Source organism: Muntiacus reevesi, chromosome 2 (assembly GCF_963930625.1).
Source record: "Muntiacus reevesi chromosome 2, mMunRee1.1, whole genome shotgun sequence".
Classification (NCBI taxonomy): Eukaryota; Metazoa; Chordata; class Mammalia; order Artiodactyla; family Cervidae; genus Muntiacus; species Muntiacus reevesi.
The window spans coordinates 216490880-216517054 of NC_089250.1; the positions used below are offsets into that span (position 1 = coordinate 216490880).

Here is a 26175-nt window from a genome sequence, read left to right on the forward strand (position 1 = left end):
TGCAACCAGGAACTGAACACCCAGGTCCTCAGCAGTGAAAGCACAGAGTCCTAACATCTGGGCAACAAGCACATTCCCAGTTTGGTATTCCTGATCATCTTAGTATTTTCACACATGGAACCCAGTCAACATATTTTTCAAAAGCAAATAAATTATAAGAGTAGGAGTGAAAGCTGAAAGTCTGAAGAACAGTTCCTGTAAGTTAACATGTTTCATACAATATTCTGAGTTGTAATTTCCATAAAAAAAATTCACATATAGGAAATTCCTTTTTCCCACTGAAATACAACTTAAATTTAATTATAACTTGATGGGATAAATGACTGGAACTGGCTACCGATAAAGCATGGAAGATGACTTCTGAAAATACAGTTATTACTAATCATTTCACGACAGACCTAAGTCAAATCACTATGCCAGCAGGAACTTCATCTGTTATCTAGCTGTATCTTACAGATCTGCTGTTTTCATATTACAATTTTAAATAAATGGGGAAGAGGAAATTCTAGGCATGTGGCTCTCTTCCAGAACAGCCAGAGTATTAAGACTATACTGCTTTTCTAAAGTAGTAACAAAGCTATGAATCGCTTGAAAAAATATTGAGATAATAGTAACAGAATCAAACTTCTCTAGAAATGTGGCACAGTGAGCTTTCATGAGCTGGGTAATTTCATCCGCTAACAAGTGGGAGGATTATTCCAACTATTCTGGGGAAGGGGTGGAGATGTCCAGGAGCTGGGCCACCGCCCACTTTCTGGTCTTCTGATGGTGCCTTGGAACTGTCATGGCACCTCTGGGTGTGTCACTCAGCTTGCTACCTGAGGATCAAGGTCCAGTGGAAGTTGACTTGTCTGCCATCTTGAATCCATCTGATTCTAATTGGCTTATGTGGTACCCTTGGTCTATGTCTCTTAGTACTTTTAATTGTCACCTGATTCAAAGGTTTGGGGGAGGATTATATATGAAAAAGTTGGGGACTTCCCTGATAGCTGAGTGAGTAAAGAATCCGCCTGCAATGCAGAAGACCCTGGTTCTATTCTTGGGTTGGGAAGATCTACTGGAGAAGGGATAGGCTACCTACTCTGGTATTCTTGGGCTTCCCTTGTGACTCAGCTGATAAAGAATCCGCTGCAATGTGGGAGACCAGGGTTCTATCCCTGGGTTGGGAAGATCTCCTGGAGAAGGTAAAGGCTACCCACTCCAGTATTTTGGCCTGGAGAATTCAATGGACTGTACAGTCCATGGGGTGGCAGAGAGGTGGACACAACTGAGCAACTTTCACTTTTCGAATACACCAATTTTAAGCAAAGTAATAAAGGGAGAAATAGCCAAAGTCACAATGCATGGCAACAAGTAGGTGGAACCAAATATATAAGGCTTAACTCTTACATTTTCTTGTTTCTATTTAGTCATCCACTTCATACTTCATACCCCCAAACTACATTATCACATCTTAAAGGACCATTCTCATGTTCCCTTATAATTAATGGAGCCACTGTTGAGTTCTAATAGTAAAGAACCTTGAGTTCTAATAGAATTCTTCCAAATTATTTAGATGGGTTGGTACAAGGACAGATGTCTAACCCCATTTAGAAAGATGTTCCATTTAGGTGGTTAAGAATCTGCCTTGCAAAAAAGAAAAAAAAAAGAATCCACCTTGCAATGCAGGGTTTGACTCCTGGTCTAGGAAGATCCCACATCCCACAGAGCAACTAAGCCTTATCTCCAAACCCCAATAAGGAGACCATGCACCTTAACTAGAAAGGTACTCCCGCTTGCCTCAATTAAAGAAAGCTCAGGTGCAGCAATGAAGACCTAGTGCAGCCAATAAACAAATAATAAATATTATTAAAAGAAAGAGGTTTCTTTTTAAAAGAACCAGGTTGAAGTTTGTAAATGTCATCCTACCTGACTTTTTCACCAGCAATATCAAACACCTTGGTGACTTTAACTTCTTCTGGTTCTTTAGGTTTCTCTTGTTCTTCTGCTTTGACCACTTTACTTGAACTCATCTCTTTATTCTCCTCTCCTGTCTATGAAAAAGAAGTGTATTAAGTTTGATACAAAATGAAAACTAAAAGTTCCACTCAAATGTGTTGTTCCTGGCAACTCTTAACATTTGTTTCATCTCTAAACACTTAAATTCTCACTGAAAACTGATTTGATTAGAAAATCTTGTGTTTCCTCCCATAGGGAATACTTTGCTTTTCACTTGGTAGGGTTAATATTAAAAGGACGATAGTCTAATTTCTGTTGTTAAGCCTCAAATCTGAGTTTGTAAATTTAAAAAGTCTATCTGGGGAATTTCTGAAAAACATTCATCCCGTTCAACTATTAACTTACTTTAACTTGTGTACTCGGAGGCACTTCTGATTTTGGTTCTACATCACTGACGGAGCTGGCCAACATTTCCTCCTCCTCCTTTTCCCTGGCATCCTCTGACTCAACGCCTTTTTCCTGCTCTGCAGCTGCATCTTCCTTCTCACTACTACTTCCTCCAGATTCCCTGTTGGCATCCTCCTCGTCCTCGTGTTGTAGTGAGAGGCCACTGTGTTTTCTCTTTCTAATCACCAACAATCGCAAGGAAAAGACAAAATAAATGGGCAAAATAATATCAGTTATCCCTTCCTGAATTCCAAACATAATGTTGTAAACCTCAGAAAACTTTAAATCAGGGACTACTCATTAACACACAGGATACAGTGGGTGTGAGAGGTAAACTAAGATTCTGTGCAAGAAAAAAAGAACCCAGCTCCTACAGTTAGCATTTTCCCAAAACACTTACAATCAAAATATATGCTGTTCTACTTGAGTTAGGACTATCTATTCTCACCAAGAAAACACCCAAAATCACTTTACAGAATCAGTTATGTTCAAAAAGGGAGCTCTAAGAACATACATACACCAGATATTTTTGACTTTTGAGATTGACTGATGAGAGACTGTCAGATTTATCCACATTGTCTCTTCCTAGGGCTCTCAGTGGGTGAGGGGTGGGAAGCCTTGTTTCTTGAATATTTTCTGAAGATAGCAAAAATGGAATACAGAAAAACTCAAGGATAAAAGCACTGAACCCAAGACTAAATTGCTTAATGCTATTCTGACTTCAAATGAATCACCTAATACTCAAATTTCTTTTTCTACAATCTACTTTTTAATGTCCAGAAGACTTCTACTGAATGATTCCCTTATCTGAGTTAAATAACTTGAGAAATTTCATAATTTCACAAAGCAACAAAGGCTAGGGATGGGGTACATATTTTTCTAGTAATTGAGTTTTTCTTTTCTTTTCCTATTTGGCACATCACACAGCGTCTAGGCTCTTAGTTCCCTAACCAGGGATTGAACCCAGGCCATGGCATTGGAAGCACAGAGTCCTAATCACTAGACAGCCAGAGAACTTCTAAGTTTTTCATTTTTTCTTTTTCTTTTGTTTTTTTTTTAAGCTTTTCATTTTAAATGAAGCATACTTATTACACACAAATTTTTTTTTAATTAAAGCTCAAAAATTTTTAAAGCTTTCCAGATTTTTTTTCCAAAAATTAAAGCTTTAATCCTAAAATGTCACCAAATATTTCCCTCTATGAGAAAAGGTTAGAAATTCTAGCAGCAAGAAATCTGTCATCAGACCAATGCCAGCGATCTGGATGGTTGTGTCAACAGCCCCAGACTGCAGGGCCTTGAGGGCAGCATCACCTGGCCAGAATGCTCTCAGCCTTTCTTTTTGTCCCTTTGGTTTTCTGTGTTTCCTCTTCAGCACCTATTTCACCTTCTTTCACTAATTCATTTACAGTATCTTCATGACACTCTCCACCTGAAATCACATAAGAGGGTGGTCAGACAGATAGGAATAAAAGTTTTTGACATCAAGATGACACATTTTCATTCAGAAAAAAGTCTAGTGCTTTCCTCTGTTCTTCACCAGAGTAAAGGATAATTTTCTGAGGGTTGTCCTCCCTGTTTCTGAAGACATGATAAGTTCCCCTATTCCAGGCCTCCAGGACAGTCCCTAATTCCGTCCTTAACTTATCCCACTTATATTTAATGTTTGCAATTTCTGCTATGCTCCACATACCATGAGATCACAGATCTGCATATCTTTAGAAGTATATGCTGAATGAATGAACAGAAATTTCAAAACTACTTCTGTAATTTTCAAAGAAGAAATTGATGTTTCTACCTCATCTTGGACATCTTTCAAACTAAACAAAACATACTTTGTCTTATCAATCAAAGAGGCTTAAAAAAGGCTTAAAGACTTCAAGCTAGACATAGCAGAAAAAGCAAATATATTGATTTCCCACCTTCGGACAGTGACATTCAGGGTCCCCAACAAAAGTGCTCCTTGGATGCCCAGTCTGACCACATTCTGTGGGTAGCTGTCAACAGATCCTGTACACACAGATTCAACCAGATTTATTCCTTTTTACTTCACATAAGCTTTAATTGCAAGTATAACATACCAAAAAGCACATGAGCTAAAGTACAGGTCAATGAAATTAAGCAAACTGAACACTCCTGTGTAACTAGACCCATCCGAAAAGCAGAACACGAGCAGCTTTGCTGAAGCCCCTGGTGCCCTATTGCAATCACTAGCACCAGCCACAACCCCCTGAAAACCACTATCCTCAAGTCTAACATGACAGATTAGTTTTACTTGTCTTTAAGGTTTAGGAAGAAACTTATAATATGTACTGTTGCATAACATCATCTTTCACTCAACATTCCATTTGTAAGTCACCCAGTTCCTTGCATAGAATTGTAGCATATTTATTCTCATCCCTAAATATTGTTTCACTGTAGACTATACCACAATTTATTTATTCATTTCTCTGTTGACAGCTATTTGGTTTGGGACCATTATAAACAGTGCTATTTTTAATAATCCTGGACTTCCAATTAGCTTTTAAATATTCACTCACAAAAAAATAAATAAATAAATAAATATTCACTCACAATGACTAAGATCACTAAACACTTGAGGAAAGCCTCTACTATCAAAGGCAAGACTGAAAACAAAGGAATTTAGAGGAAACAAAACTAGGAAAACGAAAAAACCTTTATAATTAATCTCCTCAGAGAGGCATTCACAAAATAAAGATGACTAAAAATTTTTCAGAAAATGAAAAAAATAATGAGAAAATTCCTGGACTTATCTGGTGGCACAGTGGATAAGAATCCACCTCCAATGCAGGAGACATGAGTTCAATCCCTGATCTGAGGAGACTCCACATGTTATGGATTAATTAAGCCCTTGTATAACAGCTACTGAACCTGAGCCCGAGAGCTGCAACTACTGAAGCCGGTGCACCCCAAGTAGAGAGTAGCCTCTGCCTGCCAAAATTAGAGGAAGCCTGCATAAAAGCAGAGAAGACCCACTAAAACCAAAAATAAACAAATTCACTACTGAAAAAAAAAAAAAAGAAAGCAAAACTTTGATGAGAGTGAGCCAGCCATAAGAAAACCTGGCAAATAAGCATTTGAGGCCGACACAATAGTCAACACAAGGGTTCTAAAACTGAAGAAAGTCATGTTTTAGACACCAAGTGTCAAGTGAAAGTCTCTTGAGGTATCTGAACACACAAATGTAATTTTGCTTCCTCCTAAAACCTGAGTAAAATGACTTAAAACAAACTGACAGTAGTGGGTACCTCACTGTACTGTGTTACCTTATACTCAATTCAGTCGCTCAGTTGTGTCCGATTCTTTGCGACCCCATGAATCACACCACACCAGGTCTCCCTGTCCATCACGAACTCCCAGAGTTTACTCAAACTCATGTCCATCCAGTCGGTGATGCCATCCAGCCATCTAATCCTCTGTCATCCCCTTCTCCTCCTGCCCCCAATCCCTCCCAGCATCAGGGTCTTTTTCAATGAGTCAACTCTTTGCATGAGGTGGCCAAAGTACTGGAGTTTCAGTTTCACCATCAGTCCTTCCAATGAACACCCAGGACTGATCTCCTTTAGGATGGACTGGTTGGCTCTCCTTGCAGTCCAAGGGACTCTCAAGAGTCTTCTCCAACACCACAGTTCAAAAGCATCAATTCTTCAGCGCTCAGCTTTCTTCACAGTCCAACTCTCACATCCATACATGACCACTGGAAAAACCATAGCCTTGACTAGAGGGACCTTTGTTGGCAAAGTAATGTCTCTGCTTTTTAACATGCTATCTAGGTTGGTCATAACTTTCCTTCCAAGTAGTAAGCGTCTTTTAATTTCATGGCTGCAATCACCATCTGCAGTGATTTTGGAGCCAAAAAAAAAAAATAGTCTGACACTGTTTCCACTGTTTCCCCATCTATTTGCCATCAAGTGATGGGACCAGATGCCATGATCTTAGTTTTCTGAATGTTGAGCTTTAAGCCAACTTTTTCACTCTCCTCTTTCACTTTCATCAGGAGGTTTTTTAGTTCCTCTTCACTCTCTGCCATTAGAGTGGTATCATCTGCATATCTGAGGTTATTGATATTTCTCCTGGCAATCCTGATTCCAGCTGGTGCTTCATCTAGCCCAGCGTTTCTCATGATGCAGTCTGCATATAAGTTAATTAAACAGGGTGACAATACACAGCCTTGACATACTCCTTTTCCTATTTGGAACCAGTCTGTTGTTCCATGTCCAGTTCTAACTGTTGCTTCCTGACCTGCATATAGGTTTCTCAAGAGGCAGGTCAGGTGGTCTGGTATTCCCAGCTCTTTCAGAATTTTCCACAGTTTATTGTGATCCACACAGTCAAAGGCTTTGGTATTGTCAATAAACCAGAAATAGATGTTTTTCTGGAACTCTCTTGCTTTTTCGATGATCCAGCGGATGTTGGCAAATTGATCTCTGGTTCCTCTGCCTTTTCTAAAACCAGCTTGAACATCTGGAAGTTCATGGGTACTTTATACTAATGGAGTCTAAAAAGGCAAAACTATAAGGAAATACAGAAGACTAAGGAAAATTGCCATCTCTAAGGGCCAGGGCAGAACACAGTGGGGTAGGCAGTGGCAGAAGCAAGAGTTCTCTGTGTTTATCTCTCTGCAGGATTCTGAAAATCTCTTAAATTACACAAAGTTTAAATAAATATATAAACATAACCAAAATGATAACACAACCAACTAAGAAAGGATTTATTCCAAGGACTTCAGAAACAGCATTTTGACTGTATATCCTTAGCAAAAGGTTAAAGACCAGAAAAGTTCTATTATGAGATGTAACATCAGTGTTGTTATTTTGAAACTACTTCTTTTATAATATAGATAAAAGGAAGGAAGTTGTTATGCTAATAATGTTAAGAACCCAGATCTTCAGAGTAAGAGAAATGACACCATTGTAAAATCAAGTAGATTAAGTGAAAACAAATGTTAAAGCTGAATTTAAAATTCAGAACTCTTAGACTTAACAGACTTAAAAAATGAACTGATGGTTGCAGGGGTCCGGGGAGGGATAGTTAAGGGCTTCGGGAAGGTTATGTATACACTGCTATATTTAAAATGGATAACCAACAAAAACCTATTGTACAGCACACAGAACTCTGTTCAATGTTATGTGCCAGCAGGGTTTCCAGGAGAATGAATACATGTATATGTATGGCTGAGTCCCTTCACTGTTCACCTGAAACTATGACAACATTGTTAACAGGCTATACCCCAATACAAAATGTTTTTGGTGTTAAAAAAATTAAAATTAAAAAAAAAAAATTTAAAGCCCTGATTACATGGAAAAAAATTCAGGACTCTTAACATTTTTTAAAGGTAAATATTTTCTAGCTCTGAACAGTGAACACTGAAACAGCACAGAAGCAATGTCACTCTACTAGCAATGAGCATTTCTTTAAAGCTCAGATTGTATTCTTTCATGTGACTCTACACAAAAAGGGTTCCCCAAAAAGTGCAGCTAATTTCGGGTTTGCAGGAAGGAAAGCACAAGGTGAAATGCGGAAATTTTGCTGTGACATAAAACAAGGAAGTATAATGGGTCACATTAAAAGGATATAAGATCTAGTTTCAAAGAAATTTTAGTGGCCAAAAGTGATGACGAGACCATTAAAAGGAATAACTGTTACTGAAACACGCTGAATTGATTAAAAAAAAAAAAAAAAAAAACACCCAAAATACCGTTACCCCTTTATAATAATTACAAATTAACAGAAGACAGGAAAAAATATTTTGCACCATTTTAGGTTACCATTAAGATTATTCCCAATTTTGAAAATTGGTAATTAAGAGAAATGAATTAAATATTTATCCTACCCCAACTGACGAGGAAAAGCTGCACTTTCCCAATATCATCAACCAATAAATGCAAAAGAACCACAAAACTAGAAAAAGACTTTCTCTCACCACAGTGATGTTAGTAATTCAACCAAAGATTATCATGTAAGGTTAAAGACAATTTTAAGTTTTAACAATTAAGTATATTATTAGGTTGGTGCAAAAGTAATCTTAAATTTGCCATTTGATTTTAGAATACATTAAATGAATGTGGTCATGTTATGCGTCATTTTAATGCACATTTCTCGCTTTTTTTGGGCTAATGACTTATTACTTGCTGTTCATTGTATACTTCTTTTAGACTATGGAAATGTTACACAAAAAGAAAATTAGAGCGATTTCCTTGAGTTCAAAATATTGTAAAGCAGGTTGTAAATGTTGACAACCAGCAACATCAGCAACACATCTGGGCCAGGAACTGCTAACAAACATACAATGCAGTGGTGGTTCAAGAAGTTTTGCAAAGGAGACCTTGAAGATGAGATGTCAGTCAGCCATCGGAAGTTGACAACGACCAACTGAGAGCTATGACTGAAGCTGATCCTCTTAAAACTACACAAGAAGTTCCCTAAGAACCCAAGGTCAACCACCTATGGTCGTTTGGCATTTAAATCGAATTGAAAAGTTGAAAAAGCTCAATAAGTGGGTGCCATAAGCTGTCCGCAAATTAAAAAAAATTGTCCTTTTGAAATGTCATCTTCTCTTATTCTACACAACGAGCCATTTTTCTATTGGACTGTGACCTACGATGAAAAGTGGATCATATTCAACTGCTAATGACCAGCTCAGTAGTTGGACCAAAAAGCTCCAAAGCACTTCCCAAACTTGCACCAAAAAAAGGTCATGGTCACTGGTGCTCTGCAGCCAGTATGATCCACTACGGCTTTCTGAATCCTGGCTAAAGTATTACATCTGATTACTATTATCAGCAAATAGATATAAGGCACCGAAAACTGCAATGCCTCCAACAAGCATTGGTCAACAGAAAGGGCCCAATTCTTCTCCAGGACAATACCCAACTGTACATCGCACAACCAATGCTTCAAAAGTTGAACGAAGTGGTCTACGAAGTTTTGTTTCCTCAGTCATAACCTGACCTCTTTTCAGCTGACTACCACTTCAAGCATCTTGACAACTTTTAGCAGGGAAAATGCTTCGACAACCAGCAGGATTCAGAAAATGCTTTTCAAGAATTCGTTGAATCCCAAAGCACAGATTTTTATGCTATAGGAATAAACAAACTTATTTATTGTTGGCAAAAATGTGTTGATTGTAACAGTTCCTATTTCGATTAATAAAGATATCTGAGCCTAGTTATGATTTAAAATTGTCTGAAACCGCAGTTATGTTTGCACCAACCTAATATAACACAAAACACTTTCCAGATCCAAGGGAAAAAATAATTACACAATTAAGGGATCAAACTCTCTTATTTCTGATCCACAAGTCACAACTATGGGAATTAATCAGGTATTTTGTTTTCTGCTACTATGCCTTATGAAACACACATATCAGCTATGAACCTTTTTTTTTAGCTACAATTATTTTATTTGAACCCACCAAGCATTTAGATCTAACTTCCAATATAACACGGGCTTCCATGATAGCTCAGTTGGTAAAGAATCTGCCTGCAACGCAGGAGACCCCGGTTCGATTCCTGGGTCAGGAAGATCCCCTGGAGAAGGGATAGGCTATCCACTCCAGTATTCTTGGGCTTCCTTTGTGGCTCAGCTGGTAAAGAATCTGCCCGCAATGTTGGGAGACCTAGGTTCAATCCCTGGTTTGGGAAGATCCCCTGGAGAAGGGAAAGGCTACCCACTTCAATATTCTGGCCTGGAGAATTCCAGGGGCTGAGCAGTCCATGGGGTCGCAAAGAGTCAGACACAACTGAGCAACTTACACTCACTCACTCGAATTTAACGGAAATTCAAGGGACGAAGGAATTACCTAATACCATGAGGGAGTAACCAGACAAAATTCCACAGGACATACAGCCTGGTCTCCTATGCCAATCTATGTCACAGAAACGTGTGTGCTAGATTAAAACAGATGTAAAGGATGCAATAAGTAGTTGCATACAAGTATCCATACAAGTAAGGATGATACAAGTAGTCCTGAACTCAACCATGATTTAAACAAAAATGCTATTGCCATTTTTGAGTCAACCGGGAAAACTTGAATATGGTTTGTATATCAGATGAGCTCAAAGTTTACTGAAATGGACAGGGAAAGAATGTTCACTGAAAAGAGCAGGTTGCAAAGAAACATGAAAAAAGTATAATTTCAGGTTGGGGAAAAATACAAATATTAATAACAACAGTTGGGAATAGGGAAAAGATAAGAGTGGGTTTCACTAAGAAATCAATACTGATAATCTCTAGGTGGTGGGAATGTAGTAATTCTGATTTTTTTTAATGTTTAATTGCCTGCATTTTCTAATTTTCAACAAAGTTCATGCACTTTTGTGTTTTTTTCATGCACTTTTGTTATAAACTTATTTTTCTTCATAAAACTGGGTGAATGTTGCAGACAGTTCAGATAAAGAGATGCACGTGGCTCTGGGTCTTAAACATGAAAAAAGACTCAATCGCACTGATAAAAAAAAAGCAAATTTCAAACTACACAATAACAGAAACTATGATTAAATTCCATGTGGTTACTATAAGAATCAGAAACAGAATAACATCCGGCAGACAAAAAAGCACAAAATGAACATATCTTTTTAAAACTGAAGTACAGCTGATTAATAATATTAGTTTCAAGGGTACAGCGTAGTGACTCAGCATTTTTTTCTTTTCTTTTATTTATTTTTGGTTGTGCTGGGTCTTTGCTACTGCACGGGCTTTCTCAAATTGTGGGGAGCAGGGGCTACCCTGGCTGTGGTGTGCGAGCTTCTCTCGGCAGTGACCTCTCCGCTGCAGGGCACGGGCTCTAGGGCGCCAGGGCTTTAGGAGCTGTGGCTCCCGGGCTCTAGAGCACAGGCTGGCGCTTGGGCCCAGTTGCTCCAGGGCACGTGGGATTTTCCCATATCAGGGATTGAACTTAGGTCTCCTGCACTAGCAGGAAGATTCTTTACCACTGAGCTACCAGGGAAGCCCTCAGCACTTTTTATAGCAAATGAACAAATCTTGTCCAAAGACTCAAAGCTTGCATCACCTTTTCAGTCCTCCATGCTTAAACATGAATCAAACAACTAAAAATTACTGAAAAAAATCAGAGAATGTGTCTAACATGATAATGCCCAAAACAAACACCTAGGGTGAATAAAAAACAACTCAGAGGAAACAGATTGTTTCCTCATTTTATCAGGCTAGCATTATTTGATACCAAAATCAGACAAGGAAATTACCAGAAAACTACGGACCAACATCACTTATAAACAAACACAAAACTTTCAACAAAATTTTTGCAAAGCAAATCCAGTCACGTGGAAGAATAACACATCCAGTAAGTTTCATAGGGGTGGGGTGGGATGAATTTAAATCAACCACATTAACAGATAAAAAAAGAAATACCACACAAGCAATAGATGGAGAAAAACCATGACAAAATTCACCTCTCAGCAAATAAAGAATAGAGGCCTGAGGGGCAGTATACACAGACTGCCAGGATTCAAATCCCAGCCCATCCACTATCTAGCTGAGTAACTTTGGGTGCCTCAGTCTCTTCATTTGTAAAATATTAAAAAAAAAAAACAAAAAAAAATCTGCATAATTACACAGCCCTGGTAATGTGACTAAGTAATGAGTTCGGTTCAGTCGCTCAGTCGTGTCCGACTCTGCGACCGCATGAACCGCAGCAGGCAACCACGTGAAGTGCTCAAGGCATCTATGAAGAACCTGTAGCTAACATTACACTGAACAGTAAAACACTCATGCTTTCTCCTTACAACTGGGAACAAAGCAAGAATGTCCACACTCACCACTCCTATTCAATACACACCGGAACTGTACCAAGTACAATAGGCTAGCAAGAGAAATAAAAGCTATGCTTACTGAAGAGGAAATAAAACTATCTATACACAGATAATACTATTTTCAGGGGTAGGGAAGGGTAAGAGTGGCCTTGGAACTGTTAAATTCACTCGTGGTTACATAACTATAAACATTTGTCAAAAAAATCACAGAACACTCTAAGAGTGATTTTTCCTGTACATAAGTTAAAAGTAGAAACATTTAGAACATTATTATCATTATTATTTGATAGATAAGTAGATGTATTTAGAGATACGCATTCCATACACAGAATGCTGACTGTCTCCAAAGGCCAAAGTGGCCCCAGGGGATGGAGGCACCTTGGCAAGTGAGGGAGAGACACTGACAAAGAGCGCGGGCCGTCTCAGAAGGTGAGACGCCTAAAGTGTAATCACTGTCCACAAAGCACGAGATGCTCCACTCATGAAACAGAACATGATGCTATTTAAAAATTTTCAAAAAATTTTTTTTCAAAATTAAAAATATCTTGATACCCAACCCCGGTTATGAGGACAGCAAGATAACAAAGCACATACTCTCCAGTGGCCTCTGGAAGTTTCTGGTCTACAGTGTCAAACAGCTGAAGGGTTGCTGACGTGCGACCATTCATAGTGTGCTCTGATTGCTCCCAACACCTCCTCTAAAAACCTCAAAGTCACTGTGGAAAGAGCAGTCCACCTGGCCATCCCCAGTCAACAATCCCAATGCTAGGCTGCACAGAGAAGGAACTGAGGGACAGTTTATGGAAAGAGAAAAAACTCAACAGAAGCACCTGTCCATAAGGTGTAGCAAGAGTCAATACATAAATGATGATGATTCCAAAAAAATAAAATGAAGAAAATTGTCCCCAACTTTTTGTGTTTTTTTTCCCCTAAATTTTAAAAGTTACAGGAGGATAGGAAACCACTGGGAAGTATCAGGAACAGAGACAAGATTCTATCCGTGTCTAGAGACAAATTTTATGTAAATAAGTAAAAACTAGCAACAAGATTTTTTTAATAAAAGCACCGGAACCTTAGAAAATAATGGAGGAATACCTTCAAAATTCAGATAAAAAATTATAGATACATGTAAAGTAATTAGCCTCCAACTAATAAAAATAAATGGAAAAAAAAATTATAGAATACAGAATTCCATACCAAACTATTAATCAAGCTTGAGGGTCACCTGGTTATTTTTAGATAATCATGGTCTCAAAAAAAAAAAAAAAAAGTTTCTAACGTGCATCTTTCTTCAAGAAGTTATTTGAGGATTTATTCTTATTTTGGTGGAACACACCAAGAAAGAAGACATCACGGGACCCAAGAAAACAAGGAATCTAAGAGAAAAGGGACATAAACGAAACATCCAAAGTACTGGTCACAATGGAAGATTTTAGGTTTCAAAATGATAAAACCAAGACAAATTGGATGGAGCAGGTGAGAAGACAAAGACGGACTTCCAAATAGCGAATGATTATCTAATAAATCTAAACATGTTGGGAGGTGATTTAAACAATTGTGAGTGTTTAATATCAAATCAGTAGTAAGCACATAGATGACTAAACAACAACAAAATGGCAATTATTAACTCTAGAGAAAACTAGTGCAGGAAAAGCAGTAACTGCATATACCAGATGGTTCAGTCACATGAGGCTCACAAAGTCATTACAAAAAAAAAAAGAAACACTTAATAATAGTCTAACCCAAACTGACATAGGAATATTGGCAGGCCGGGGAAGTGGGAACAGTCTGAAGGAGAAAAAGTGTGTGTTGGCAGAGAGGTGAAAGACTCAAGGAGATGTTAAAAGAAGACCTAACATGAATGGGTTAAGTCAACAGACGAGGGAAATATCAAATTTTAAAAGAAAGCAGTTTCTTCAGGGGAGGATGGACAGGGAGGAGAAGTGATGTAAATGGTTCAGTTTCAAAATAATTCTTTTAGAAATATTTCACTATTTTTAGCAGCCTCATGGTTAACTTTGATTAAAATGAAAACTAATTTTCAAATAATCATGCAGATATTTAAAGAGCTTCCCAGATGGTGCTAATGGTAAGGAAACTGCATGCCAATGCAAGAGACTCAGGAGACTGGGGTTCCATCCCTGGGTTGGGAAGATCCCCTGGAGGAGAGCATGGCAACCTTCTCAAGTATTCTGGCCTGGAGAATCCCATGGACAGAGGACCCTTATGGGCCCCCAGTTCATAGGGTCACAAAGAGGGACATAGCACACACAATGCTGGCGGACAAGAATCTAACGCAGGAAAAAGAAAAAAAAAAAAAAGAATCTAATGCAGGAAAGGAGCGGGGAAACTATGGCAAGTCTTAGTTGATAATGGTAGCTCAGTAAGAGCCATACTGGTGACGGAGTGATCAGAAATTCATCTTCGCTGTAGCCTCAAACTGAATGTAATGATTGGCTCGACCAAAAGAATGTGAATGAACAAGGACAACTCTCCAGGCTTTTTTTTTTTTTAAATCTTGTTTGACCCAGTGCAACTGTGCCAGCAGATACTTCTAATGAGATGCGGGAGTCTGGGGAACCGGCAAGATGGCAGGAGGGGTAGGTATGGGTAACATTTTGGTCTGGATCTGTTTTAGAAGCCTATACACGTTGCCGAGCAGGCCCGTTAGGGACTCCTGGGCACAGAGGCCTTTTTGTCCCCTATTTCTTACAGCCAAGACTCCAGTCTCCAGGACCTTTTCTCATTTCCAAAAAGCAGAACACTTGCTATTCAAAGCAGGAATAGCAAAGAAACCACTTGAGGCAAGATTAAAGGACCAGAGAAGCTCACCACCACTGACAAACTGGACCACACCCTAATCTCGCCAGCAACCTTTTTGAAACTTTGCAGAATACTAGACGGTTACTGCCTTGATCCTTTCTCACCAACTCCTGCCTGACTACACTACCTTTCCGTACTCACCAGGGAGAGGGGCACAGTTCTTGACGCGCTGGTCTACCGTGTTGCCCTAACCCTCTGCCTGGCAAAAGTAACAAAGTCACTCTTTCCTTTTCCTCCAAAACTCGTCTGCCTATTTCTGTTCGCAAGGTGCACAGAGCGCCAATATTTGGGCAACACAGAAAATAAAACAAAGGTCTATGAAGGGCTGAGTATAGAGACTGCAAAGAAGCAAAAGGGCATCATTATGTGAACTTTTAACCACCATATCTCTTTGGAGGACGGAAAATGATGTATCGGGGTCGTGATGCTAGCAATTCCCTGGGGAAGGAAGGTCTGCGTAAGATGGCCTTTCAGAAGCATTCAGGGTTGCTGAGGGTACGCGGTACCCAACCGCCACTAGCGGTCGAGCTCACTAGCGGGTTCCCGCCCTCTGAGAGGGGGGCGTTGGCCGAACACGGCCCAGAGAAGCAGCAGCGGGAAAGGTCCCGGTACTCTAACTGGGGCCACCCCGCCGCGTGGTGCGGGCTCAGGGCCGCTTGAGAACCACGCCGCCCTCCCACCGGGCCCACAGACGCCTGGCAAAGCGAGCCTCAAGAGAGGCGGGGGCGGGGCACGTCGCCTCTCGCCTCAAGAAAAGTGCTCACCCGACAGCGCGTAATCCTCGTCCTCCTTCGAAACGGAGAAATCCTCGGACTTAAACTCCTCCATATTGCTGCCGCGCGGGGCCTACGGTGCCGCAGCAACCGCCTTCAACGGCAAAGCTCTAGGGAGACGGTAAAAACGCGGAGTGCGCGGAGGCGACGGGGATGGCGGCGGCTCCAGCGGCGCGTGCGCACACGCAGAAACGACGCTAGGTCGAGAAGCACCACTTCCGGGCCAAAGCCGCGGACCGGACGCTTATATGGAGGTCGGCGGAACGCGGGCTTCGTCTTGAAGCGGTGCATGCTGGGACTTGTAGTCTTCAGAGCTCAGCGGCTTTGATTTAAGTGTATCTGCTTAAGGAAAATTTGTTTTGCCTATGGGAACACAACTGCCCTTCGTTAGTCACTGGTTGGTATTATTGAATTCGCTTACTTGTGAAAATAAGCACCCCCCCAAAATCAATATTCACGGTGCTTTCTGGGGTTATTTCCCCAGACATGCTCAGAGAGTGAACATTTTAAGTTAACCAGTGGTGGGTTGTACTGAGGTTGCAGGCAATTTGCTATCTTGCTTCAGCCCTCTTAGTGTAAATAAGTATCGTCTTCCCAGTCTGTTTAGTGCTGCGTTTTCTTTTGTTTTTTCATCTTTGTGCTGTCTGTCGGTGATTTCGCTGTTTAAAATGACCCCTGGGTGTGTTGCAGGGAGGAAGCCAATTCTGACTCCATATTGGAAACTGTTTCTTTGACTTTAATGTCCGTCACTCCAAATCTTTGTTGTGACGAGACAAAAACCGAAGAGTATACACTCGCCTGACAATACTCAGTGGCTTGCCTGGAGGACCCTGCCTCTCACTTGACTGCAAACTAACAAGTCTTTGTTCGACTCTAGGAGAGGTAGTTTGTCCCTGCCCACCTGTGAATAGAAGAGATTATTAACACACCCCTTCTGAAGGCTGTACGTTCCCTTGGAGATGTTTTACAAGACGGAAGACCCTTCACTTTACTTCCCCACTGCATCTCCCTCTCTATCCTGCCTTGTGACTTTAGTTGCTCATTGCTTCTTTCTCTCTGATATATAAAAGAACCTGGCATCCAGATCCCAGTAAGATAGTTATTTTGATGCACTAGCCTGCCATCTTATCTGTCTGCTGGCCTTGCTCAACACTTTGTCTCCCTGACTCATTGACCTATCCTGTGGCGAGGAGAGCAAGCTTGTACTCCACAACAAGCGAATTGCTGGGGTGCTTCCTAATGTTTGTAAGTGCAAGAAGGTTGTGATGTGCCTTATGGAGAAAATACTTGGGTTAGATAAAGCTTCATTCAGGTATGTTTTATAGTGCTATTAGCTGTGAGTTCAGTGTTAATGAATAAACTATCCAGTACATCAAAGAAAAGGAAAGTCACCAATCTGTATCTGATGCTGCTCTGTAAAGTGCTAAAATGACATTTATAGTGTGCAAGGCAGCTATGGAAAAGATGGAAAAGTGGCTCAATTTGTGGATTCAACCAATAAAACCAATGAAAAAAGTCTGGTAGGTGTAAGACCCGAACGTCAGGTCTCTGTTCCGGAGAGGAGCTCCCGCTATTCAATAAACCAGTCCAGCAGATGCAATATGCAAGAGGCTTTATTGTCGGTTTGCACAAGCCGGGTGACTCTAGTCTCCTCGGAGGCAGAGTCGCACCGTATAGCAGTGTAAGCTGACTTTTATAGGCAGAAGCCACATTGTTAGCACATCCAGTACAGTGAATGAGTAACATAAAAGTAACATAATGTGTATCATATGGGGTTATCTTGTCTGTGAGTACAGGTGCTGGACATCAGTTGGTTCCGGAAAACAGCAGGCTTGTTTGTGCAGTTATTGGGAAACCTATAGACGTTCTGTTTACATTTCTCTATCCTTATTTTGCAAACGGAAAATTCTGCGCAAGTGGAAAATTTACACAGGCCAGGGAATTTCATGGTGTTTTTCAGATTCTTTCATTCCCCCCTTTTCTTTGTCATTAGTTTTAATCTTAAAACTTAGGGTTCTTGTTGTTTCACATCCCCAGGCCTTGCAGTATCCCTCTGGGGGCCCTCCGCACCTCTGGACTTCAGGACGGGTCCATGAGTGGCCCGGACATACATAAAAGTCAAGTGCTCGGGTTTTTACCCACCACCCGGGGTGTAAGCATCCATATCCAGGGAAGGGGTCTTGGGGTTTGGGATCCCAGCTTTCTCCCACTATGTCACACAGATCTACAGTCAAACTGGGGAAATACATGGAGACTGGGGCTACACCGGTAGTCTCAGTTGCTGTCTCTCCGGTTTCTGTGTTGAAAACTCTCCAGGTGATACGGTACACCTGGTGGGGGCTCCCGCCCTCCTGAACCAAGGGCGAGACGCCCTGGACAAATAGCAGAATCATTATAAGCGAGAAAGTCTTAGCTTTAGAGGATTTTGAGTGCGGTGGAGTTTCCATCCGTGTTCTGGCGTCTCCTCGCAGCAGCGGCCGGGTGCAGCTTTTACGTGGGAAGCGTGTATCCATGCTGCAATCCCATCTATCTTTAGTGCGGTAGGAGTGGTCAAGAGGACGGTGTGGGGTCCTTTCCAGCGAGGTTCCAAAGTCTTGGTTTGATGTCTCCGCACCAACACTGTGTCACCGATCTTAAAGGGGTGGGGACAGGAAACAGGGTTATCCACACTGTATGCGGCTGATACGGACTTCCAAATTTCTTGTTGCACCAGCTGCAGAGCCTGTAGGTGGGCCTGCAGGGTAGGGGAAGTCGCAAGGACATCAGGGTCAAAGAAGGATGTAGCTGGCGGGGGGCTTCCATAGATGATTTTAAACGGGGTGAGCCCGTGTGGGCCAGGGGTATTTCTGGCTCGATATAAAGCCAGTGGTAGGAGTTGAACCCAGTCTCTAGTGCCAGTCTCCAGCGTTAATTTGGTTGAGGTCTCTTTAATTGTTCTATTCATCCTTTCTACCTGTCCTGAACTCTGGGGTCTGTAGGCACAATGTAACTTCCAATCAATCCCCAATGATTTGGCCACCAACTGACTTACCTGGGAGACAAAGGCCAGACTGTTATCTGACCCGAGTACCTTAGGTAAGCCGAATCGGGGAAAAATTTCTTCGAGGAGCTTCTTGACCACAATTTGAGCTGTTTCTTTCTTTGTGGGATATGCTTCCACCCATCCTGAGAAGGTATCTATGAACACTAGCAAATACTTGTTATTATATAGGCCTGGTTTAATCTCGGTGAAATCCACTTCCCAGTGGACTCCAGGCCTATGCCCCCTGGCTCAAACTCCGGAGGGGAGTTTTAGTCTGCCAGCGTTTATTTTTGCACAGGCCTCACAACCGTTTACAATTTATTGTATCAGTAAGTCTCTCTGAGGGATGTAATAGTCTAATTTATTTTCATTTAGGAGGTCAGCCATTTTTCTTTTTCCCAAGTGGGTCAGTCTATGCAGGTGAGTCAAAAGTCTTTTGGCGGTGCTTTGAGGCATCACTGTTTTCCCTTGGTATATCCATCTGTTATGGACCTTATCATAGTCCGCCCCAAGTCCTTGAAGGAAGTCTAGGTCTGCTTCACTATAAACAAGTGCCGCATCATCATCATTTTTTGATGCTGACTTGAGTGAGACGGTTAGTATTTGGGGACCTAGTGCCGCTTGTTTAGCAGTTATATCTGCCAGCCATTTTCCCGTGCAATGGGTGTATCTCCCTTTTGGTGGCCCGGGCAATGGATTATCCCTAGTTTCCTTGGTAAGAACAAGGCTTGTAGTAAATCTAATATTTCTCTTTAATTTTTTTATTTCTCTGCCTTCTGAAGTCAGCAACCCCCTCCTTCTATATATTTCTCCATGTACATGTGCCGTGGCGAAGGCATACCGGCTATCAGTGTATATGTTGGCTTTCTTACCTTCCGCCTTCCTGAGTGCCTGCGTGAGGGCGATGAGTTCGGCCCTTTGGGCCGAGGTTCCCGGAGGCAGAGCGCTGGCCCAAACGACGTTTTCTCCGTCAACTACTGCAGCCCCGGCTTTCCGCTCACCCTCTAATAGGTAGCTGCTCCCATCTGTAAACCAGGTGATCTCTGCGTCTGCCAGTGGTTGGTCGGTGAGGTCTTTCCTGGTTCCATGTACTTCTGCCAGGATTTGCTGGCAGTCGTGTGGGGTCCCTTCTTGGGGATCCGGGAGGAGCGTAGCAGGGTTGAGGGCGGCGGCTGGACCGAAACACACTCGCTCCGTATCCAGCAGCAAGGACTGGTAGTGAGTCATTCGGGCATTTGAGAGCCAGCGGTCTGGAGGCTGGCGGACTATAGTCTCTACAGCATGGGGTGCAGTTATTTTAAGGGGTTGGCCCATGGTTAATTTGTTAGAGTCTTTGATAAGCGTGGCAATGGCCGCCACCATCCGTAGGCATGGTGGCCAGCCTGCTGCAACATTGTCCAATCTTTTGGAGAGATATGCGATGGGCCTCTTCCAGGGTCCTAGCTTTTGAGTTAGTACCCCCTTAGCAATCCCTTGTTTTTCGTCTACGAAGAGCTCAAAGGGCTTGGATATGTCCAGGAGCCCTAGGGCTGAGGCACTCAAGAGGGCCTTTTTGATGTTATCAAATGCTTCTTGTTGGGCCTTTCCCCAAAGGAAGGGGGTGTTTTGCTTGGTTAGGGGGTAAAGGGGTGCTGCCATTTCTGTGAACCCGGGAATCCAAAGCCTACAGAATCGCAGTGCCTAGAAACTCTCTCATCTGGCGGGGAGTTGTTGGGGGCGGTATCTGTGATACCGTTTGTTTCCGGGCTTCTGTCAGCCATCGCTGTCCATTTTCTAGCTGGTACCCCAGGTAATTCACTTTAGTTTGGCAAATTTGGGCTTTCTTTGCCGAGGCGCGGTACCCCAGTTCTCCCAGAGTCTCCAACAGGGCCCCCGTACCTTTGTTGCAATCCAGTTCCGTGGGGGCCGCCAGCAGCAGGTCATCTACATACTGCAGAAGCACCAGGGCAGGGTGTTGTGTCCGAAAGGCAGCCAGGTCTTGATGTAGGGCGTCATCAAACAGGGTGGGGCTATTTTTGAATCCTTGCGGTAGTCTAGTCCATGTCAGCTGCCCCGACAGGCCAGCTTCTGGATCTCTCCATTCAAAAGCGAACAAGGGTCAGCTTTGTGGACTTAGCCTCAGGCAAAAGAAGGCATCTTTTAAATCCAATACCGTATACCAGGTATGGGAAGGGGGTAGGGTGCTAAGCAGATTGTATGGGTTTGGCACTGTTGGGTGGATGTCTTCTACCCACTTGTTTATTTCTCTCAAGTCCTGCACTGGCCGGTAATCTCCCGTACCTGGCTTCTTGACAGGGAGTAGGGGAGTGTTCCAGGCTGATCTGCAGGGCTCAAGGACGCCCAGCTTGAGGAGCCGTTGTATATGGGGTCTGATTCCCTTGTAAGCCTCCTCAGACATGGGGTACTGTTTCACCGAAATGGGGGTAGCCGAGGATTTTAATTCAACGACAATGGGTGGCTGTCCCATCGCTAGCCCCATTCCTGCAGTCTCTGCCCAGGCTAGAGGGTACTTTCGTATCCAGTCTTGGATGGGACCCATTGGCAAGGTTTTGGACTCTAATAATTTGTATTCATCTTCTAACTTTATGGTCAAAATTTGAAGGGGGGCCCCTCCGGGTCCTGTAATGGAGTTCCCCTTTTCATGAAACTGAATTTGGGCTCCGACTTTAGAGAGAAGGTCCCTCCCCAACAAGGGGAACGGACAGTCTGGAACATGGAGGAAGGAATGAGTCACCTTACCGGAGGCCAGGTGCACCTTCCGTTCAGTAGTCCATCGGCACAGCTTTCCTCCTGTAGCTCCTTATACCCACGCGGTCCTGGTGCTCATGGGTCCGTTGGTCTGGGTTAGTACAGAGTGCTGAGCTCCTGTGTCCACCATAAAGGTCACTGGCTGCCCCCCTATTTTTAATGTTACCCGGGGCTCAGGGGGGGGCTCCTGGCCCTGACTGTCCTAATCTTCATCCAAGGACAAGACCTTGGAGGATTCTCTTCGCAAATCCCGTGGTTTCTTTGGGCAGTCTTTTAGCCAGTGGCCTCTTCCTTTACAGTAGGCACATTGGTCACGGTCTATTCTCGGTCGCCTATTGCCTCCCAACCTATCTCTCCTTCCTGGCTCTGACCTAGGCTGAACTACGGTGGCCAAAATTCTGCTCAACTCTCTGTTACGCCTTTTTTCTCGTTTCTCTTCTTTTTCTTCCTGTTCTTTTCTCAATCTGTCCTCTCTCTCTTCTTGCACTTTCCTAAGCCTTTCTGCTCTTTCTTCTGGAGTTTCTCTCTTATTGTAAATCCTTTCTGCTTTTCTCATTAGATCCTGCAAGCTATAATCTTGAAGTCCTTCTAACCTTTGTAATTTATTTCTAATGTCCGGCGCCGACTGCCCTATGAAGGCCATGGAGACATTTCCCCTATGCTTGGGGCTACTAGGATCGAAAGGGGTATACATACGGTATGCCTCCATGAGCCTTTCAAGGAAAGCCGCCGGGGTCTCCTCCTATCCCTGTGTTACTGCTCTTACCTGGGCCAAATTGGTGGGGCGTCTCCCGGCACCCTTGAGACCCGCAAGGAGAACCTGGCGATAGAGACGGAGCTGCTCCCTACCAGCAGGGGTGTTGTAGTCCCAGTCCGGACGCGTCAGGGGGAAGGCTGCATCAATTTCATTTGGAAGGAGAGTAGGGGCCCCGTTGGGCCCGGGCACGTTTTTTCTTGCTTCCAGGACAACTCTCTGTCTCTCTTCTATGGTCAGCAGAGCCTGCAAAAGCTGTTGACAATCATCCCAGGTGGGCTGATGGGTTAGTAAGATGGACTCAATTAGCCCCGTGAGGGCTGTTGGATCTTTAGAGAAGGGTGGGTTATGAGTCTTCCAGTTATACAAATCAGAGGCTGAGAATGGCCAGTATTGGACTTGGTTTCCTGGTCCCCCCACAGTCCTCAAGGGAAATAACTGGGACCTCCATTCTCCCGATCCTCCCTCTCCCTGATCTCTTCGTTGGCGCAACCGGGAGGCGACGGGGGATGAAGTATTAATCTCCCCGCTGGTCGCCGCTGGGCCAGTGGTGTCAGGGCAGCGGGCCTCAGGGCAGGCAGACGGGGGCGGCCTGGCCAGAGAACCTGGTACTGGAGGGGGTTGATAGGGAGGGGGAACTTCAGACAGGAGATCAATTAGAACTGGATCTTCCGGCGGGATGACTGGTTTCGTTTTGGCAGTCGATTTTTCTTTTTCTAAAATAGGGTAAAGAGAGGACTGGGCTGGTGGGGCCGTGGGTATATCGGCACCGGGAATCTTCGGCTTTTCTGCCACGAAAGGTGCCACCCAGGATGGCGGGTCCTGGGCCAGACTCTCCCAGGTAATTATGTAGGGGACTTGGTCAGGGTGTCCATGAAGTCCTGTGTCAAACACCCGTTCTTTGATCTGCAAAATACAATCAATGTTAAAACTGCCCTCCTGAGGCCATCCCACATTGAAGGATGGCCACTCGGAGCTGCAAAGGGTTTGCCACTTTTACCTCCTGATTTCTACTGACAGGTTACTGGCTCGTCCTTTGACGTCCTTCCAGTGCTCTAGAGTCAAACTTAGGGGGGTAGTTAGTCTGGGTCCCATGCCGGAGGGAAGGGGGACACAAAAGTACACTGACAGTACAGACACACAGAATGCAGACCAGAAGCCGCGTGGCACAGTATCGGCGCCAAAGTTCAACAAAAGAATCAGACGGGGGCAGAGGCCAAAGTCGTTGACCCCCGGGGTTGAGGATGGCCTGCTCGTCCCCAGCCACTCAGAACGCCCCCGGAGCGCCCTCCAGGGTTGAAATTCGGAAGGCCTATGGACCCGTTGGTCCGCTTCACGAATTTCTACTAAGCCCGTACGGGTACCAAAACACAAAGCACAAAAGGACAACAGACAACACAAACTTACTGCCGGCCGGACTTACCTCCTGCTGAGGTCTGGTATTGAATCTGGGGTCTCCTCGATCCCGGACGAGCCCCCAAATGTAAAACCCAAACGTCAGGTCTCTGTTCCGGAGAGGAGCTCCCGCTATTCAATAAACCAGTCCAGCAGATGCAATATGCAAGAGGCTTTATTGTCGGTTTGCACAAGCCGGGCGACTCTAGTCTCCTCGGAGGCAGAGTCGCACCGTATAGCAGTGTAAGCTGACTTTTATAGGCAGAAGCCACATTGTTAGCACATCCAGTACAGTGAATGAGTAACATAAAAGTAACATAATGTGTATCATATGGAGTTATCTTGTCTGTGAGTACAGGTGCTGGACGTCAGTTGGTTCCGGAAAACAGCAGGCTTGTTTGTGCAGTTATTGGGAAACCTATAGACGTTCTGTTTACATTTCTCTATCCTTATTTTGCAAACGGAAAATTCTGCGCAAGTGGAAAATTTACACAGGCCAGGGAATTTCATGGTGTTTTTCAGATTCTTTCAGTAGGCAGCATTGTTGAGGCTGAAAGCCAAAAAAGTTTACCGTCATGTTACCCGGGGTCAGAAAAATGTGAAGAAGCCCTTCTCTGCTAGCGCTGGCTGGGTTGCACGTTTCAAAAGGCCGTATGATGTCAATAATGTTAAACTTGCAGCTGAGGCAAGTTCTGCAGATTAGGAGGCTGCAGAAGAATTCAAACGATGCTTGCTAAATGTTATACAGGAAAAGGGGTATGTGAAAGAGCCGGTTTTCAACGCTGGTGAAACTGGCTTATTTTATAAGAATGTTGGCAAAAGAACCTATGTAACGTGAATGGTCTCCAATGCCCCTGGCTTTAAATCATTCCAGGAATATGCAACCCTACCTACGTGCACCAATGCCAAGGGTGACTCTAAGTGCAAACTCTTACTGGTGTACAGACCTTCAAGTTGACAAGCACTTAACGGGAAAAACGTGAATCATATCTGGTGCATTGGAAGTGGAACCAAAAAGGGTGGAAGGCATCTGATTGGTTCCACAGCTGAATCATATTAGCAGTTGAATACTAACCCCAGGGTAGAAAGCTTGCCTTGAAGATTTTGTTAATTTTGGATGTCCCAGTCCATTGCTGTGAAAAACTCAAAAATGCCCACCCCAACATGGAAGTTCTTTTCATTCCCCCCAATACTACCTCTCATCCAGCCCCTGGATCAGGGCATAATGAAAGCCTTCAAGTCACAGTATACAAGTGAGCTTTTTTTTTTTTTTCACAAGTGAGCTTTATAACAAGACTTTGGAGGCTCTCAAAGCCAACAAGGAAACTACCTTGATGGACTATTAGAAATCAGTCACTGTACGTGAGGTGATTGATTATGTTGGCAACATCAAGCAGGTGACCATCAATTACTGTTCGAAAAATGTTTGACTGGACTGCGTGGAGAATTTCGAAGGCTTTGAAGGTGCTGCAGAAAGTATAAACAACAGTGTCAAAAACATGATGCATACCACATGCAAATAGGTGGAGAAGGCTTTGGTGACATGAGGAAGATGTGGAGGAAATTTTGATAGAGAAAACAATAGAACCCACCAATGAAGACTTGGACGAGATGCCAAAGCAAGGCAGTGTTGATGAAAACGGTGATGAAAGTCAGCTGAAGAGTCCAGAAATTGTCCCTCTTTACAGCAGTCAAAATAACAGAATGGAACTCCACTTTGTAAAAAAGTTTCAGTGACATGGAAGAGTGTGACCCTATGCTTGATCGAAACCTCAAATTTAAGCACTTTTTTTTTTCTTGTGCATTTGCCCCCTATGTTGAGACACTTAAGGCAAAAAGCTAAGCAGACAGGGTCAATGTAATTTCTGGAGTCATTGTGGGAGAAAAAATTGCCCACTCCATCAACAAGTGCTGAAAGCCAAACCTCTGAGGTTGAATTGACAGATGTCAACCTGCCACCCTCTTCCTCATCTGCAGAATGAGTGCCACCAACCTCTCCCTTGTTTTTGTGGGGTAAGCCAAGGTGGAGAGGCTTGACCACACTTGCACTGTGCCATTGTTCAGCCTGCAGCTCCATCAACCAGGAAGATGTTAGGTAACATTTTTACAAAATGTTAAACATTTAATCTTTATTTGCATTAATGTGCACTATATAGTGTTTACTGTATGAGTACTGTATGTGCAGTTTGTGTTTTTGTGTGTGTGTGACTGAAGGAAAGAGTTAAAATAGTACAGCTTCAGTGTTGTAGAGGACACAATAATGCTGTCATTGAAGTAATTGTTTCATTATTAATACTATGTATCATTATTTGTAAGATATATCAAACACAGTGTCTTTGAACAGAAACATACATAAAACAAACCTATGTACTGATCAGTTGACAAAAATGGTATGACCAGAGACCCACAAGAACCCAATCCTGTATTTCTGCTAAGTGGTAACATTATAGACGTAATTACAGGATGGAATTACAGGAATGACTGTAT

The 26175-nt window shown here is 42.9% G+C and overlaps 2 protein-coding genes across 4 annotated transcripts in view; both read right to left on the reverse strand.

Moving 5' to 3' along the window:
- Positions 1 to 15956, reverse strand: part of LOC136160853 (craniofacial development protein 2-like) — a 41254-nt gene extending 25298 nt beyond the window's left edge. For all 3 annotated transcript variants that reach the window (XM_065925033.1, XM_065925031.1, XM_065925032.1), the window contains exons 1-4: positions 15761 to 15956; positions 3697 to 3814; positions 2344 to 2563; positions 1909 to 2033 (exon numbers count right to left, since the gene is read on the reverse strand). In XM_065925033.1, the coding sequence (XP_065781105.1) occupies positions 1909 to 2033; positions 2344 to 2563; positions 3697 to 3814; positions 15761 to 15824 (527 nt within the window). In that variant the 5' untranslated portion in view covers positions 15825 to 15956. The remainder of the gene's footprint in view (positions 1 to 1908; positions 2034 to 2343; positions 2564 to 3696; positions 3815 to 15760) is intronic.
- A 2042-nt stretch (positions 15957 to 17998) lies between these two features.
- LOC136157428 (uncharacterized) lies at positions 17999 to 23388 on the reverse strand. Its single transcript, XM_065919323.1, is given in 4 exon segments — positions 17999 to 19438; positions 19441 to 19552; positions 19554 to 20463; positions 20465 to 23388. Coding segments are annotated over 4 exon segments (5223 nt in total). The 3' UTR covers positions 17999 to 18161.
- Between the last annotated feature and the right edge of the window lie 2787 nt (positions 23389 to 26175).